This window comes from Platichthys flesus, chromosome 7 (assembly GCF_949316205.1).
Source record: "Platichthys flesus chromosome 7, fPlaFle2.1, whole genome shotgun sequence".
NCBI classification, from domain to species: Eukaryota; Metazoa; Chordata; class Actinopteri; order Pleuronectiformes; family Pleuronectidae; genus Platichthys; species Platichthys flesus.
This window is the reverse complement of record NC_084951.1, coordinates 11,706,497-11,721,219: the sequence shown is the minus strand read 5'-3', so window position 1 is coordinate 11,721,219 and position 14,723 is coordinate 11,706,497. Positions and strand designations below refer to the sequence as shown.

The 14,723-nt window shown below is 39.9% G+C and overlaps 2 protein-coding genes and 1 pseudogene across 3 annotated transcripts; 2 read left to right on the top strand and 1 right to left on the bottom strand.

The window, feature by feature from the left end:
* The first annotated feature begins 682 nt into the window (after positions 1-682).
* LOC133956285 (probable G-protein coupled receptor 160) lies at positions 683-3,696 on the top strand. Its single transcript, XM_062391200.1, has 2 exons — positions 683-790; positions 2,048-3,696. The coding sequence occupies exon 2, from the start codon at positions 2,100-2,102 to the stop codon at positions 3,189-3,191; it is 1,092 nt and encodes a 363-aa protein (XP_062247184.1). The 5' UTR covers positions 683-790; positions 2,048-2,099; the 3' UTR covers positions 3,192-3,696.
* A 2,288-nt stretch (positions 3,697-5,984) lies between these two features.
* LOC133957038 (transcription initiation factor TFIID subunit 10-like) lies at positions 5,985-8,783 on the bottom strand (annotated as a pseudogene).
* A 2,375-nt stretch (positions 8,784-11,158) lies between these two features.
* On the top strand, positions 11,159-13,820 carry LOC133956295 (probable G-protein coupled receptor 160). 2 transcript variants are annotated; one of them, XM_062391218.1, is made up of 2 exons: positions 11,159-11,338; positions 12,171-13,820. In XM_062391218.1, exon 2 carries the CDS (start codon positions 12,210-12,212, stop codon positions 13,320-13,322), a length of 1,113 nt encoding a protein of 370 aa, XP_062247202.1. In that variant the 5' UTR covers positions 11,159-11,338; positions 12,171-12,209; the 3' UTR covers positions 13,323-13,820. The 2 variants fall into 2 exon arrangements, with proteins under 2 accessions (XP_062247202.1, XP_062247201.1); XM_062391217.1 differs by having other exon boundaries at positions 11,159-11,355.
* The last annotated feature ends 903 nt before the right edge of the window (positions 13,821-14,723 follow it).

Here is a 14,723-nt window from a genome sequence, read left to right as displayed (position 1 = left end):
AAGTCAGGCTTCTTAATGATTGGTGAGACAGCTTTAATCAAGTCAGGCAAACATAAATATAACTACTCTCTACATCTTGACAAATACAATTCAAAGGAATACAAAGGATTTCAATGCACTGTCGTGTAGTGAAGTTCAAAGTCCAGATGCAGCCGTCATCTCCCACATGCACTTAGTCTGTTATGGACACACAATATGAGCACTACGGGCAAACATTCACCCAAAACGAACAACCATTACACATCCTTCACACCTTTAGCATGTGGTTCATTTCTCTTTCATAATTAAAACGATATCCGGAGGCCAAGTATAACTGGTTATAACCTCTGACTGCGCTCTACCACATTGAACAGACTGAGGATTACATTAAAAGGAAATCCAACCAGCTGTTTTTGTCACAGTCAGGTAGCAGCCTCAGGCCTCCAACAAGCAGCACTTGATGCCCATTCTCATGTAAGTGTATCAGGACGCAGCACAAGCCCAAAACAAACCGGTACCAGGCTGTGGTTTGAACCAGCAAACGGTGTAAGGAGGAAGTGAATTTCTAACTGGGTTACAGGTCACTGCAATTAGAAATAAAGACAACAAAGGCGTGCCAATCTGTTGTTAGCATTTACAAATGGAAAGGTGGAGCTATACAGTACATAAAATCTCCCTGATAGAACTCAGAGACCTGCACTGACGAGACTTGACAAGCACACACAGGACTCTAAGCTGCATCACTGGACAAAAGTGGAGCATCTGTACGTGTACAGAGTGTCACTGGCAGACGATAACCCTGAGCAAAGAGGTATAGGCTTCTCAGAGCTACACCATATTTCATTTCATTCAACTTTGTCATGTAAATGCTGCATACTTTAAATGGCAGAACGTAGGGCTGCTCGATTAATCGAAATTTTATCGTGATTACGATTATGGGGTCAAACGATCTCCAAACTACTATAATTGAGTTATATATATATTATGATGCAGTGATTTTTTTTTCAGGTGAGGCGGCCTGCCTCGGCTACATATTAGTGGAATTTTATACTACACAAAATGTGCAGAAAATCTTGATACATATTCCAGGCATTTAAAGTCTTACACTAAAAGATCTGCTTTTGAATGGTTATGAAACTTTCACCTATCAGTTATAAATCATCCATATATATATTAGGGCTGCTCGATTTACCGAATTATGGGGTCAAACGATCTCCAAACTACTATAATCGAGTTGAAACGATTATTTGGCATTTTTTTCGAAAGAGATGCGCATACGCAATTCAGTCCTTCCCCCAAAGCATTCAGCTGCCCAGCTGACTGGCACTCACTCTCAAGCAGCAGTAAAGTAAAAAAGGCGAGTTGTGTGTGTTAATAATTAATAATCGTTTAAATAATCGTGATTTTGATATTGTCCAAAATAATCGTGATTATGATTTTTTCCATAATTGAGCAGCCCTAATATATATGTATTTATAAAATATTAATATTAATCAGGAGCAGAAGAGAGCAGGGGCACTCCTCCCACAGCTGTTTGAGAGACAAAAGTGAGAGTCTCACTTTTTCAGCCTCATTTTAGCTTTTATTTTGTCAGAATTGGCTTCTAAAATTAGTCAGGGAGACTTAAGCTCCTTAGTTTCAAGTCTCAAGTCCAAATGTCTTTCCTCTATTTCTCCTAAAGGGTGTGTGTGTGTGTGTGTGTGGGGGGGTCCTTTCACTTCACTCAGTTATGTACATCACATTCTACATTTCGGCATTAGATTGGCTCATTGTTGCAAAAAGAAAAAAAGAAATATCAAAATTAAGTTATAAATGAGTCACTTTTGTCTCCTGAGTTGTAGAAGAGCAAACTTGTGCAGTAAAGTTTTCCTCTAGGAGATAATGGCCATATTGATTATGAGACCAGATGCATATAGATGCCGCTGATTTCTTGGCTGAACACTGTGGAAACGTAATATGTAGGTCAACCATACCGTCCCTGTATGACCAGCTGAAGTGTGTTCCTCATTCCACAGCTTCACCTTTTTTTAATCATTGACCATCTCCAATCTTGTCTCGTCTTTCACAGCTTTTTCCTGAAGCCTCTTCTCACTGACCTGAGCCCTGTCACGATAGCTTCAATGCTGCCGGACATTCCAGTGTTTCTTAAAACTGGCAGCGACTACAAACTGCTAGAGAAATGGAACGACACGTCTGGCTTTCAGATAGACAACACTGTGATGTGCCTGTTGCTTATGCTTTTCAAGTTTGGAATGGACACAGTGGTCTTTCTCCTATGCTCTGGGAAGCTCTATACCTCCTTCTTAAACATGTGCAGCCTGTCCATCGTCCTCGGTGACATGGCGATGGTGCTCTACGTGACAGCTGTGTGGTTACTCGGGCCTGAAAGTTCTCCTGTGTCACTCTGCTACTTTTTGGCTCACGCCTCAGCAGCGTTTAAAGCCCTGCCTCTGCCCATGATTGCCATGGGTATAACTGACTACTGTATTGAAGATACCCACCATGCCAATAAGAGCTCCTTATGCAAATTCCTTAGGAACTCGGTACTGACATTGATGGTGTGGATGCTTGCTGTTATTTACTCCGTTGCTTCTACAAAAGTTGAGCTGATGGAACTGGTTTATATGACAGGCATAAAGGCTTTGGTGTGTGAAGTAAAGGAGTCCACATTTATTAACTTCTTCATTTTGGGGCTTTTCTCTGCAGTAATTTTGATGATGCTCCCCTTTTCAACAAGCATTCCCATGTGGGTGAGGGAGGCTGCAAGGTTGTCTAAATCAAGGGAGGAACAAGATAACCAGAGGAGCGACTTGTTCACATCAACATCATCCACAGAAACAAAAGGCAGTAAGGAAAATGATGTGAGGGAGAACAACTGGCTACGCCCACCTCTGGGCCACAGTCTAACTCTGGGCTTTGCTTTAATTTGGATGCCTTATCTCGCAGTGTGTGTGGCTTGTCTGGCCTTTGACTTTGGGGCGCCTGCCTACAACAGTGTTAATGTATTTTGGCTCGAGTGCACCAACAGCTTCATGGTGGGAGTGGTGTTCTGGGTAAAGAGCAAGTCACTTGGGCCATACAGCAATCTACCTGAAAATATATGCGCATGGCATGTTTACTGGAATTTGAGTAAAGGAACATGGCAGCAGCCTCTCCCTACAGCTGTGTTTAATCCATCAGAAGAGAAGAGAAACCCTCTTTTCTACATCTGACATAAAATGTTCGACAATAAATGTTTTAAATCACAGAACTGACAGCAGAAGTGAAAACCATGAAATAGGGAAGCTAATCAAGAATTGTCTGTGTACACTACAATTTGTTTGCATATGTGAATATGTTGATCATGAAAACTCCATTTACCATATATAGTGATAGATAATGAACCCTGCCTTGATTTAGGACCTACACTGCAGCAAGCCACCTTAAAAGCTTTTAGGAAGCAGTGTCTTCATCCATCTCTTTAGAACATGGACAAGTTTCCTAAATTAAGCATGACATGTGCGTAGTTAACAAAATAAACTCTTGAGGAGCAAACTTTTGTAAATATTCACAGAAATCACTATAAATTTGATATTCTCTAACTTTTCATATGTTTATATATTTGCAAAACTTTAAAGCTGATTTATTATCTTAAGGTGATTTTATACTTTGGGGAAAATGTACTGTTAATGATATGTTATTATGACTCCCTTAAACTGGCATGTCTAAATAAAAACATTCTGAAGCACAGTTCTTAATTTTTCTTTCACTGAATCATGTGTATTTTGCTACCCTTTGTCACACTAAGCCAAATCTTCACCAGTTCAAAACTGTTGAATGTTAATTTCTTCCCTCGATGAAGACAGTGAGTTATAATCAAAAAGCTGCAGGACCTTGTGATGGAACTGTTTTCTCAGCTGCTGTCTAGGAGGTCAAGAATGAACTTTAAAGACGAATGGGTTGCAAAGTTTCAGAGACATGCTTAGATATCTTATAATCTAAGAGCTCTGTGACAACTCCCTCTGCTAGGGATAATCAAATGATATGATAGAAATCTCTAGACATGTACTCCATTTACACTTTACACTTAAAAGCATTTTACGTGATTGGATCTGATTGGCCTAACCACCTCAAGGGTTGAATCAATGACTCATGCCTACCACATTGAACACAAGTGCAATAAAAATTCCCTTGTCAATCCAATTTAACCAACACCATCTTAGAGAATCACATGTGGCTGTTCCAGATGTTCCAGCCAATCAAAAAGAAAGCTATCACAATAACACAGTGTGGCAGATGGTTACCATCTCCTTCTTTTCTAGTTTTGTTAACAAACCTTTAACAACATAAGAAAATATTGACTTGCACAAAACCAATTTGAACGTGAACACAAAGGGCCAAACCAATTGTGATGACAACTGTGACCTGGTTTGCCTTCTAACTGATCAACCCATAGAGTGCAGATAAGGCTACATATTTTAACATGTGAATACCTGAGGAAACAATTGAACAAGGTGGGGCATAAGCATGACAAAGAAAGAAATGCACCAAGACTTGGGACTACTCCTACATCCAGCAACAGCCATGAAGTGCACAGACAGGAACAACCAGATACCAGATTTTTAATTATGGATGATTTTTTTCACTTGCAGTTATGCATTTCATTTAGTTGGTCGCCGCTGCTGGCGCTAGTGTCACAGATTACTTTTGTTGAGGATTTAAAAATGTGAAAGATTACGAATAAGTTCAGATTTGTGCAAAGTGCCAATCAATTAGGCCCACAATCATACAGATGTTCATATTAATCAATACTAATAATTATAACTATACATTTCGAATTATTATTTCGTGTACATTTAAAGATGTTTACTCCTGCTTCAAGGCTGTGGCTTTAAACTGTTGTTTGATCTCAGTTTGGTTTTACCAGTTTTTCAAGCATATTATATCTAAATATTGCTCTAGTTGTGCAGTAATGACTTGAAAGAGTGAATTTCTCTAATGCGAGTGAAGTATATGTGTGTGTGTACCTCCCCCAAAGGAACAAATGTGGTTTCAATCACAAGAGTAATTTAAATGTTATTATGATAGCCGCCTGGATGATGTTCTATGTTTAGCTGCATAGAGACCGTCATGAACTTACTGTAGCCTTAACATAACTATCATCCTATTTGATTTCACACATATAATCGTGCGACAATATTAAACTTACTCCAAGCAATACCCTCCAGCTCAGTAGTGGCCAATACTACAATATAAACACCACCATATAAGCAGCTGATAAACAATTAAACGGCGCGTTGTCATCAAGCATATGCGCCGGTTAGACACTACGGCGGCTCAGGAGAGACATTCTACAGTTCGCGATAGAGGACAAAAATGTGCAAATCGTGAAAAAGGCGCTCTTTTAGAGGCTTGTATAAATACACGAGGGAGCCGCCTGGTGGCCAACTACAAGCAGACACCAAAATTTGCCATTTTAAATTCTACACTTTTTAATATCACTTATACTACCCATTTTTTAAAAGAATTATGAAATTGGAATATTATAGCTGTTCTACCTCAGACAGAAACATGTATATTTCCAAAATATCAGCAAATAATAATAATCTAGCTTTAGATTAAACCATTTCCAAAACAATATTATACTTTATATACATTTTTTCAACTTTCAACATTTAACTTCTCTAACAGTTTTTCTAATTAATGACTTCTATTATAGTATTATAACAATTTTCATTTCAACAGCTAGCTTGAATAAGATAGTTACACAACTTCTGGTCTCTTTATCCCTCCTACTTCCCCCATTAAATGATTTTTTCCTCTCAAATCACCAAGTAGCTTGTTGTGGTAACAGTTGGGTCTCTGTCATTTGTAAGGTCGCAACCTTACCATGTAGTGTCTGAGGAAAATATATGTTGTGATATGGACCTATACAAATACATTGAATTGAATGAATAGTATGGAGGACCATACATCACTTAAGTATAACACTCGATAGCCAACTCTCCCTTACTATGTAATGTAATGTAATGTAAAAAAATAACAAATGGCAATGTGACTACAAAGATTTTTCAAAGATTTGTCAAAGCTGTGCTAAAGCATTATGATCAAACAACAAATATTTCATGTTGTTAATGGGCTAATGGGTCAGGAGGGCGATAAACCTAGCAAAAGCTAAAAAGGCCTCAAAGAAAACACAGGTCTATGTGAAGTAATATGGCTTCTTGAGGCCATATTCTGAGAGGGCAGGACTCAGGTCTTCCATGGTCAGAGTGTACTTCTTATCCTGAACAGGGGGAGGACAAAAGATGACAGCACTATGAATAGAAAAAAGATACAATTATCACCATCTTTAACCAACAATCCCCTTTTCTCACATAGAACACTGCACTCTACACAATATTGTGTCGAGGGATTATGGTATATTCTACGCAGCAGAGAGGACGAAGATGTTGTAGAAGTTTGATGTTGATGAAGGAATCTCAGCGGAGCAGGTTCTTGTTTGTATAATATGTTTATTACACAGAAGAATCACAGGTCAGACGGGCACCATGGTACACCCAGAGACATCACACGCCAATAGTGAAAGTCTGTTGGCCTTTGCAAGACAGGGACTCTTTAAGGGGAGGTGTTTACCCCAAAACTAGAGATAAAATCACATCACATCCCTGACTAAATATGGGCATGTTTTGCATCTAAAAGTTAAAAAGCCTGTTGAAGAACATCCCCCTGCATCTCTTTACTTCATCCCTTAGCAGGTCAGAGATTATTCCCTAGGTCATAGATCATTCTGAAAAGGGAGAGTACTGACTAGACACATCTGGGATAAGATTTAAAAAGCATTAGCATATGGCGTCATAGATGTAAACATGTCATTATGATTTATAACCATGTTCAAAAGATCTCTTAGCTGAATATACGACAGGATCAGACTTAAAGTGCATTTTAAAAATGAGAGGGACACATACCTTTGACTTAATCCTTGAGCTTTCTGTGGCAGTTCCCATAATTTTTGCAGTATTGCAGTGCATCATTGGCAATGTCTGACATAAACTTCTGAGAGCCAAGGGAGATCAGTTGGATTCTGCAGAGATGGGGAAAAAAATTGCAGTGGTTTTTCCTTTTCATATACATCAAAACATTGTGTGTTATAACAGCATCTTTCAATAAATGACCATCAATGGCGTACAAGGCTTTAAGAGTCTGTACTCTATGCCAATAGATGCTTTTGAGAGTATTGGATATTAGCCGCTACAATATTTTTCCAAAAAGATCAGGATTATCACTAAATAATCAATAACCTTGAGCAAATCACAGCAGTTGGTCCAATGTAATTCAATACAGGAAGCAGATTTTCTTTTACAAATCACTGAAAACGTAAGAAACCATACTAAAAAGTATACAAGAATTGCTCCAACAAAATACAACAATATTGAGACCTGTCATTAAGCTACTAAAAGATTCACTGTATTTTCTCAATTCCCCTTTCGAATGTTTCAGTTAACAAACGGTGGAAGAAGCTTGCAATAGATGTGCCTTTGTTCCATCTGACTTAGCCCATACTTTCTGGTCATGCTCGAAGCTAACAGGGTTCTGGAAGAGCTTTTTCAAGATCATGACGGAGGTTCTAGGTGTAGCTATCATTCCCTGCCCGCTCACTGCTATTTTTGGAGTTCCCTCAAATTATTCAGAATTCAGTAAGCAGAAATTAAATGTTTTAGCATTTGCCACTCTGATTGTCTGCAGGCGTATCCTTCTACACTGGAAACTGCCCAAACCGCCGGCAGAACAATCTTTGCAGACTGACCTAATGTCATTCCTTAAATTAGGAAAAATCTAATTTTCACTCCGAGGGTCAACGGAGAAATTCTTTGCTATATGGCAACCTCTTATCTCATATTTCGATAATGTAGCTACAACTCCTACGGTGTAGGGGTGAACAACACATTATGTTTTGTTTTTTGTCCAGCTGTGCTCTTACACCAATGTGAATGTACAAATGTAAGGTGGTTGATGAGATATTCTGTTTGAAAAGAGAAGACCAACTGGGGTGGGGGGTTGGATAATGTTTTGTATGTTGTCTACTTGTTGGTTTGATTGTTTGTATGTTTGTTTATTTGGCAAAAAAAAAAAAAAAAAAAAAACATGCATCTATTTGTAAAGGTCATGTAACATGATGTGATGTGTTTCAATAAACAGATTTATAAACAAAAAAAACGGTGGAAGGCCCTTACTTGGCCCAGCTGTTATTCAGTAATTATTTAAGCACAACAGGACAAAATTTGTTTTAAGACTGAAGGCTTGAACATTATATTACACCCATTATGCTAAGGCAAATTATTCAACAGTGCATCTTTATGGCTGTATTGAAGTCTTAGATGTTAATGTGATTGAGAATCTTGCTTTTCCAATTTCTTCCGTGCATGAGCCCAAAACAGACAACTGTACCCATCTGTATATTTTATATAGAAACACTTTTGTGACTTCATTCCATAAAACTTAGCGTTGGACATTAGTGAGTTAAGCAGTCACGACAGAAACACATATCAGGTGTTTCCAGCATTAACGGTGCAATGTTTTTCTGACCAAGTATCCCCATGTGTGAACGCAGTATTACACAAGGTGACTGACTACACTGGACTTACTGTGGGAGTGTACTCTTCCAGCTGCATGAGGAAATCTGCCAGGAGTGTGGTGGTGAGGACAGGTTTTACATCCCCATTGGTGATGCCACCGGGCACGCAGACGCCATTGGAGACAGATGTGTCTGTGGATGGTGTAACCATGGCCGCTGAGGTGGAAGCTGTGAGAAATTTACTGGGATGAGTTTATATCGAAGCAAGGAAACAAAATTGTTTTATGATCTGCAGCATTTGCGGTAAATCACAACACTGCTTGAAAAAATGCTTTAGCACTTCCATTTACAATAAGAAGTCAGTTTATTGAGAGCATTGATCGAAACAAATGCAGTCTGACACAGCACACCTGAAATTCTTAGGTTTGAGGACGACCACTCTACCCCTTAGGGCCTAGGCCACACCGTCCATGTTCATGTTGTTGTTAATGTTAGCTAACTTGCTTACTGTAGCTAGCTAGCACGAAGAAAAGTCCAAATATGCCAAAAGGCGCGCCCCCTAATTTATAGCTCGTGGACTGGACGTGTGCAAAGTAGTTTGTTGTAGATTCAAGCTGCTTTTGTTGAATATCTGAGATTAAAATGACAGACACAGTGGTCAGATAGCCTCAGAGAGGTTGGCTACCGAGTACAAAAGGCAAAGTTAGGCTAACATATTTCTTAGAATGAACTGAGTGAAAAGGTCCGCGGAGTGAGGGTCCCTACTGACCCCCATCAACTAATTAAGGATTATAAAAGCCCAAAATAAGACCCCTGTTAACTCCATGTGAATAATCAGTATTTTCTACATTTAATGTGGATTTGTTCATTCTAGATGGTGCTTTATCTGTTTTATAAATAAATACCACAATGTGTTTTTGTGTTATTTAATATGATTGTAGGCACCCCAGGACTACCAGCAGGCTCTGAAATCTCATGTGTTTCATAATTGTAGTAGAGAGTTTGCTCTGTTTGCACAATGTACAACATTAGGTGTATATACAATACTAAGCCTGAGTAAAAATCTAATTCTTTCAAAAAAGAAGCAAGGTAAAAATATTTGACTGCCACAAAAATGATCTCAGGGTCACTTGATAACCACCTCTGTGATACCAGTTCTTCAGGAAGGGTGATGTTAGGCTCAGCGAAGCCACACAAAAAGAGTCAGCTGCTTCTTGTATATGCATACATGTGACGGCTCTCGATGTGACCAACAGAGGTCTGTTGTGTTAACCAGGTTCCTCTTCGTGCATTAGCTTGATCAAGGGAACGGCTTTGTGTTTCAAATGTCAAGTTGTTTCTTATTAAATGCTGGGATGAATGTGTAGGCTGTATCCCCTGCAGAGTTTTGGTGAGCAGAGTGTTTTTGTACCATCAAAAAAGAAATCCCTTCACTGCCTTACCTGAATTCTCCAGTGCAGAACTGCCTGCAAGAGATGGTGACACTGTAAGTAACAACATTGTAAATATTTCAGTTCTGTTTCGCTGAGAATGTTAAGTCAACGCTGCCTCATTTCAGCAATACATGATAATGCAACCCGATACTGATCTAGATTCCCTGTGGTCAAAGCATGCATAATACAAATTTGTAAAACATTATTGGATATAACACGCTCAGTTGGTGTGTGTCTTTGTGTGTTCCCCAAAAACAGAGGGTGCACACAAGTGGCTACAACAAGGCCTGTTTGTGGACACAAACAATTAGCTGGTGTCAAAAGATGTCCTCGTGACATTACTGAACAACTGTCCCTTCACTGTCGCCATGCGGAATATAAGATATCCCAGGGACAAAATGACACACAGAGGCAGAGTAACATGGAACAAACATTTGATCTGCTGAGGGTTTTCTCTTGTTGGAGTTTAACATCCACCGAAGTCAGGCTACTTAATGGCCAGTAAGACAGCTTTTATTAAGTCAGGCAAACATAAATATAATTACTGTCTACATCATGACAGATATCCTGTTGAACTACTTTTTTGTGATGTGGATGAGAGTGTCGAATTTCATAGATCACTTTGAGAACAATTTGAAAATTAAATAAAATACTAAGAAAGATGAGAAATGTGGTCAAATTCAGTTCAAAGTCCAGATGCAGCCGCCATCTCCCAAACTCACTTAGTCTTTTATGGACACTTAATATGAGCACTAAGGGCAAACATTCACCCAAAACGAACAACAATTACACATCCTTCACACGTTTAGCATGTGGTTAATTTCTCTTTCATAATTAATACGATAACCAGAGGCCAACTATAACTGGTCATAACCTCTAACTGCGCTCTACCACACTGAACAGACTGAGGATTTCATTGAAAGGACAGCCAACAAGCTGTTTTTGTCACAGTCAGGTAGCAGCCTCAGGCCTCCAACAAGCAGCACTTGATGCAGATTCTCATGTAATTGTATTGGGACGCAGCACAAGCCCCAAACAAACCGGTACCAGGGTGTGGCTTGAACCAGCAAGCGGTGTAAGGAGGAAGTGAATTTCTAACTGGGTTACCGGTCAGAGGTAAAAAGAGGTTGTCACCTGGGGCATATGGGAGGGAAAACCAGCAGGTTTATCGAGGACAACAAAGACGTGCCAATCTGTTGTTAGCATTTACAAATGGAAAGGTGGAAATAAAGTCTCCCTGACAGAATTCAGAGTCCCGCACTGACGAGACTTGACGAGCACACACAGGACTCTAAGCTGCATCACTGGACCAGAGTGGAGCATCTGTACGTCTACAGAGTGTCACTGGGCGACAATAACCCTGAGCACAGAGGTATAGGCTTCTTAGAGGTACACCATATTTCATTTCATTCACCTTGTCAAGTAAATGCTGCATACTTCAAATGGCAGAACGTGTTTTACTCTTCATCGATTTCAAAAGTAATGTGGACATGCAGGATGAATGAGTCTATGGTTTTAACATTGTAAAATGTACATGAAATCTACAGTAGAGAAAGGGAAGTCAGAACTGATAAACAAGTTAAAGGCTATATTTTCATTTTTTGTGACAAAAAAAAACAACTACAATTATTAAAAGCAAGATGAATGTATTTTAAACATATGTGTTTTAAATAGGCCTAACTGGGGAAATTGTGAGGTAGAATGCCAGGAATGTTGACGACGCTCTGGCTTTTCCTTAATCAGTCATGCGGAGAGACAACACTAAATCAATCACATTTGTCTCCAGAGCTGGAGACAACTTAATTTGTGCAGTAAAGTTTTCCTCTAGGAAAGGGGTGTCCAAACTCTATATCCCGAGGGTCATATAAAGAAAATAATACGAAGGTCTGACCCACTCACGCCGCCACGCCCCCCTGCCCTGGAGCGGACTGTTGGCAGTGTGTGTGTGTGGGGGGGGGGGGACGAGTGGCGGCGTTCTGAGGGACAGCTGCAATACAGTGGGCCATAGTCCCTCACATTACATGGCGGGCAAATTTAAAATCGATGACGGGCCGCAGATGGCCCGCGGGCCGTAGTTTGGACACCCCTGCTCTAGGAGATAATGGCTATATTGATTATGAGACCAGATGCATATAGATGCCGTCGCTTTTTTGGCTGAAAACTTTTAATTATGACCATATCCAATCTTATCTCGTCTTTCACAGCTTTTCCTGGAGCCTCTCCTCACTGACCTGAACCCTGTCATGATAGCTTCAATGCTGCCGGACATTCCAGTGGTTCTTGAGACTGGCAGGAGCATCAAACTGCTAGCCATCTTGGAAAAATGGAACGACACGTCTGGCTTTCACACAGACAACACTGTGATGTGCCTGTTGCTTATGCTTTCCAAGTTTGGAATGGACACAGTGGTCTTTCTCCTATGCACCGGGAAGCTGTATACCTCCTTCTTAAACATGTGCAGCCTGTCCATCGTCCTCGGTGACATGGCGATGGTGCTCTACGTGACAGCTGTGTGGTTACTCGGGCCTGAAAGTTCTCCTGTGTCACTTTGCTACTTTTTGGCTCACGCCTCAACAGCGTTTAAAGCCCTGCCTCTGCCCATGATTGTCATGGGTATAACTGACTACTGTATTGAAGATACCCACCATGCCAATAAGAGCTTCTTATTCAAATTCCTCAGGAACGTGGTACTGACATTGCTGGTGTGGATGCTTGCTGTTATTTACTCCGTTGCTTCTACAAAGGTTGAGCTGATGGAACTGGTTTATATGACAGGCATAAAGGCTTTGGTGTGTGAAGTAAAGGAGTCCACATTTATTAACTTCTTCATTTTGGGGCTTTTCTCTGCAGTAATTTTGATGATGCTCCCCTTTTCAACAAGCATTCCCATGTGGGTGAGGGAGGCTGCAAGGTTGTCTAAATCAAGGGAGGAACAAGATAACCAGAGGAGCGACTTGTTCACATCAACATCATCCACAGAAACAAAAGGCAGTAAGGAAAATGATGTGGGGGAGAACAACTGGCTACGCCCACCTCTGGGCCACAGTCTAATTCTGGGCTTTGCTTTAATTTGGATGCCTTATCTCGCAGTGTGTGTGGCTTGTCTGGCCTTTGACTTTACAGTGCCTGCCCACATCAGTGTTAACGTATATTGGCTCGAGTGCACCAACAGTTTACTGGTGGGAGTGGTGTTCTGGGTAAAGAGCAAGTCACTTGGGCCATACAGCAATCTACCTGAAAATGTATGCGCATGGCATGTTTACTGGAATTTGAGTAAAGGAACATGGCAGCAGCCTCTCCCTACAGCTGTGTTTAATCCATCAGAAGAGAAGAGAAACACTATTTTCTACATCTGACATAAAATATTCGACAATAAATGTTTTACATCACAGAACTGACAGCAGAAGTGAAAACCATGAAATAGGGAAGCTAATCAAGAATTGTCTGTGTACACTACAATTTGTTTGCATATGTGAATATGTTGATCATGAAAACTCCATTTACCATATATAGTGATAGATAATGAACCCTGCCTTGATTTAGGACCTACACTGCAGCCAGCCACCTTTAAAGCTTTTGGGAAGCAGTGTCTTCATCCATCTCTTTAGCACATGGACAAGTTTCCTAATTAAGCATGACATGTGCGTAGTTAACAAAATAAACTCTTGAGGAGCAAACTTTTGTAAATATTTACAGAAATCACTATAAATTTGATATTCTCTAACTTTTCATGTTTATATATTTGCACAGCTTTAAAGCTGATTTATTATCTTAAGGTGATTTTATACTTTGGGGAAAATGTACTGTTAATGATATGTTATTATGACTTCCTTAAACTGGCATGTCTAAATAAAAACATTCTGAAACACAGTTCTTAATTTTTCTTTCACTGAATCATGTGTATTTTGCTACCCTTTGTCACACTAAGCCAAATCTTCACCAGTTCAAAACTGTTGAATGTTAATTTCTTCCCTCGATGAAGACAGTGAGTTATAATCAAAAAGCTGCAGGACCTTGTGATGGAACTGTTTTCTCAGCTGCTGTCTAGGAGGTCAAGAATGAACTTTAAAGACGAATGGGTTGCAAAGTTTCAGAAACATGCTTAGATATCTTATAATCTAAGAGCTCTGTTACAACTCCCTCTGCTAGGGATAATCAAATGATATGATAGAAATCTCTAGAACGTCTTAATGGACCATGACTTAAGATTGCTTTCCTCAATCAAACTGAAGAGTTGGATGCAAACATGTACTCCATTTACACTTTAAACTTAAAAAGCCTTTTGGGTGACTGGATCCGTTTGGCCTAACCACCTCCAGGGGTGAATCAAGGACCAATGCTGACCACATTGAACACAAGTGTAATTACAATTGCCTTGACAATCCACATACACCAACAACATCATAGGGAATCACATATGACTGTTCCAGATTAGCGAGTTAGCAGCACCCAATCAAAAAGAAAGCTATCACAATAACACAGTGTCGCGGATGGTAACCATGTCCTATTTTTCTGTTTTCAAAGGTTATTTTAACAACCCTTTAACAACATAAGAAAATATTTACTTGCACAAAACAAATTTGAAGACAAAGGGCCCAACCATTTGTTATGACAACTGTGACCTGGTTTGCCTTCTAACTGATCCACCCATAGGGTGCGGATAAGGCTACATATTTTAACATGTGAATACCTGAGGATGTTTAGGTACAGTGCCACCTTGAACATTGTGTCTGCAGAGGAGAGACAATTGAACAAGG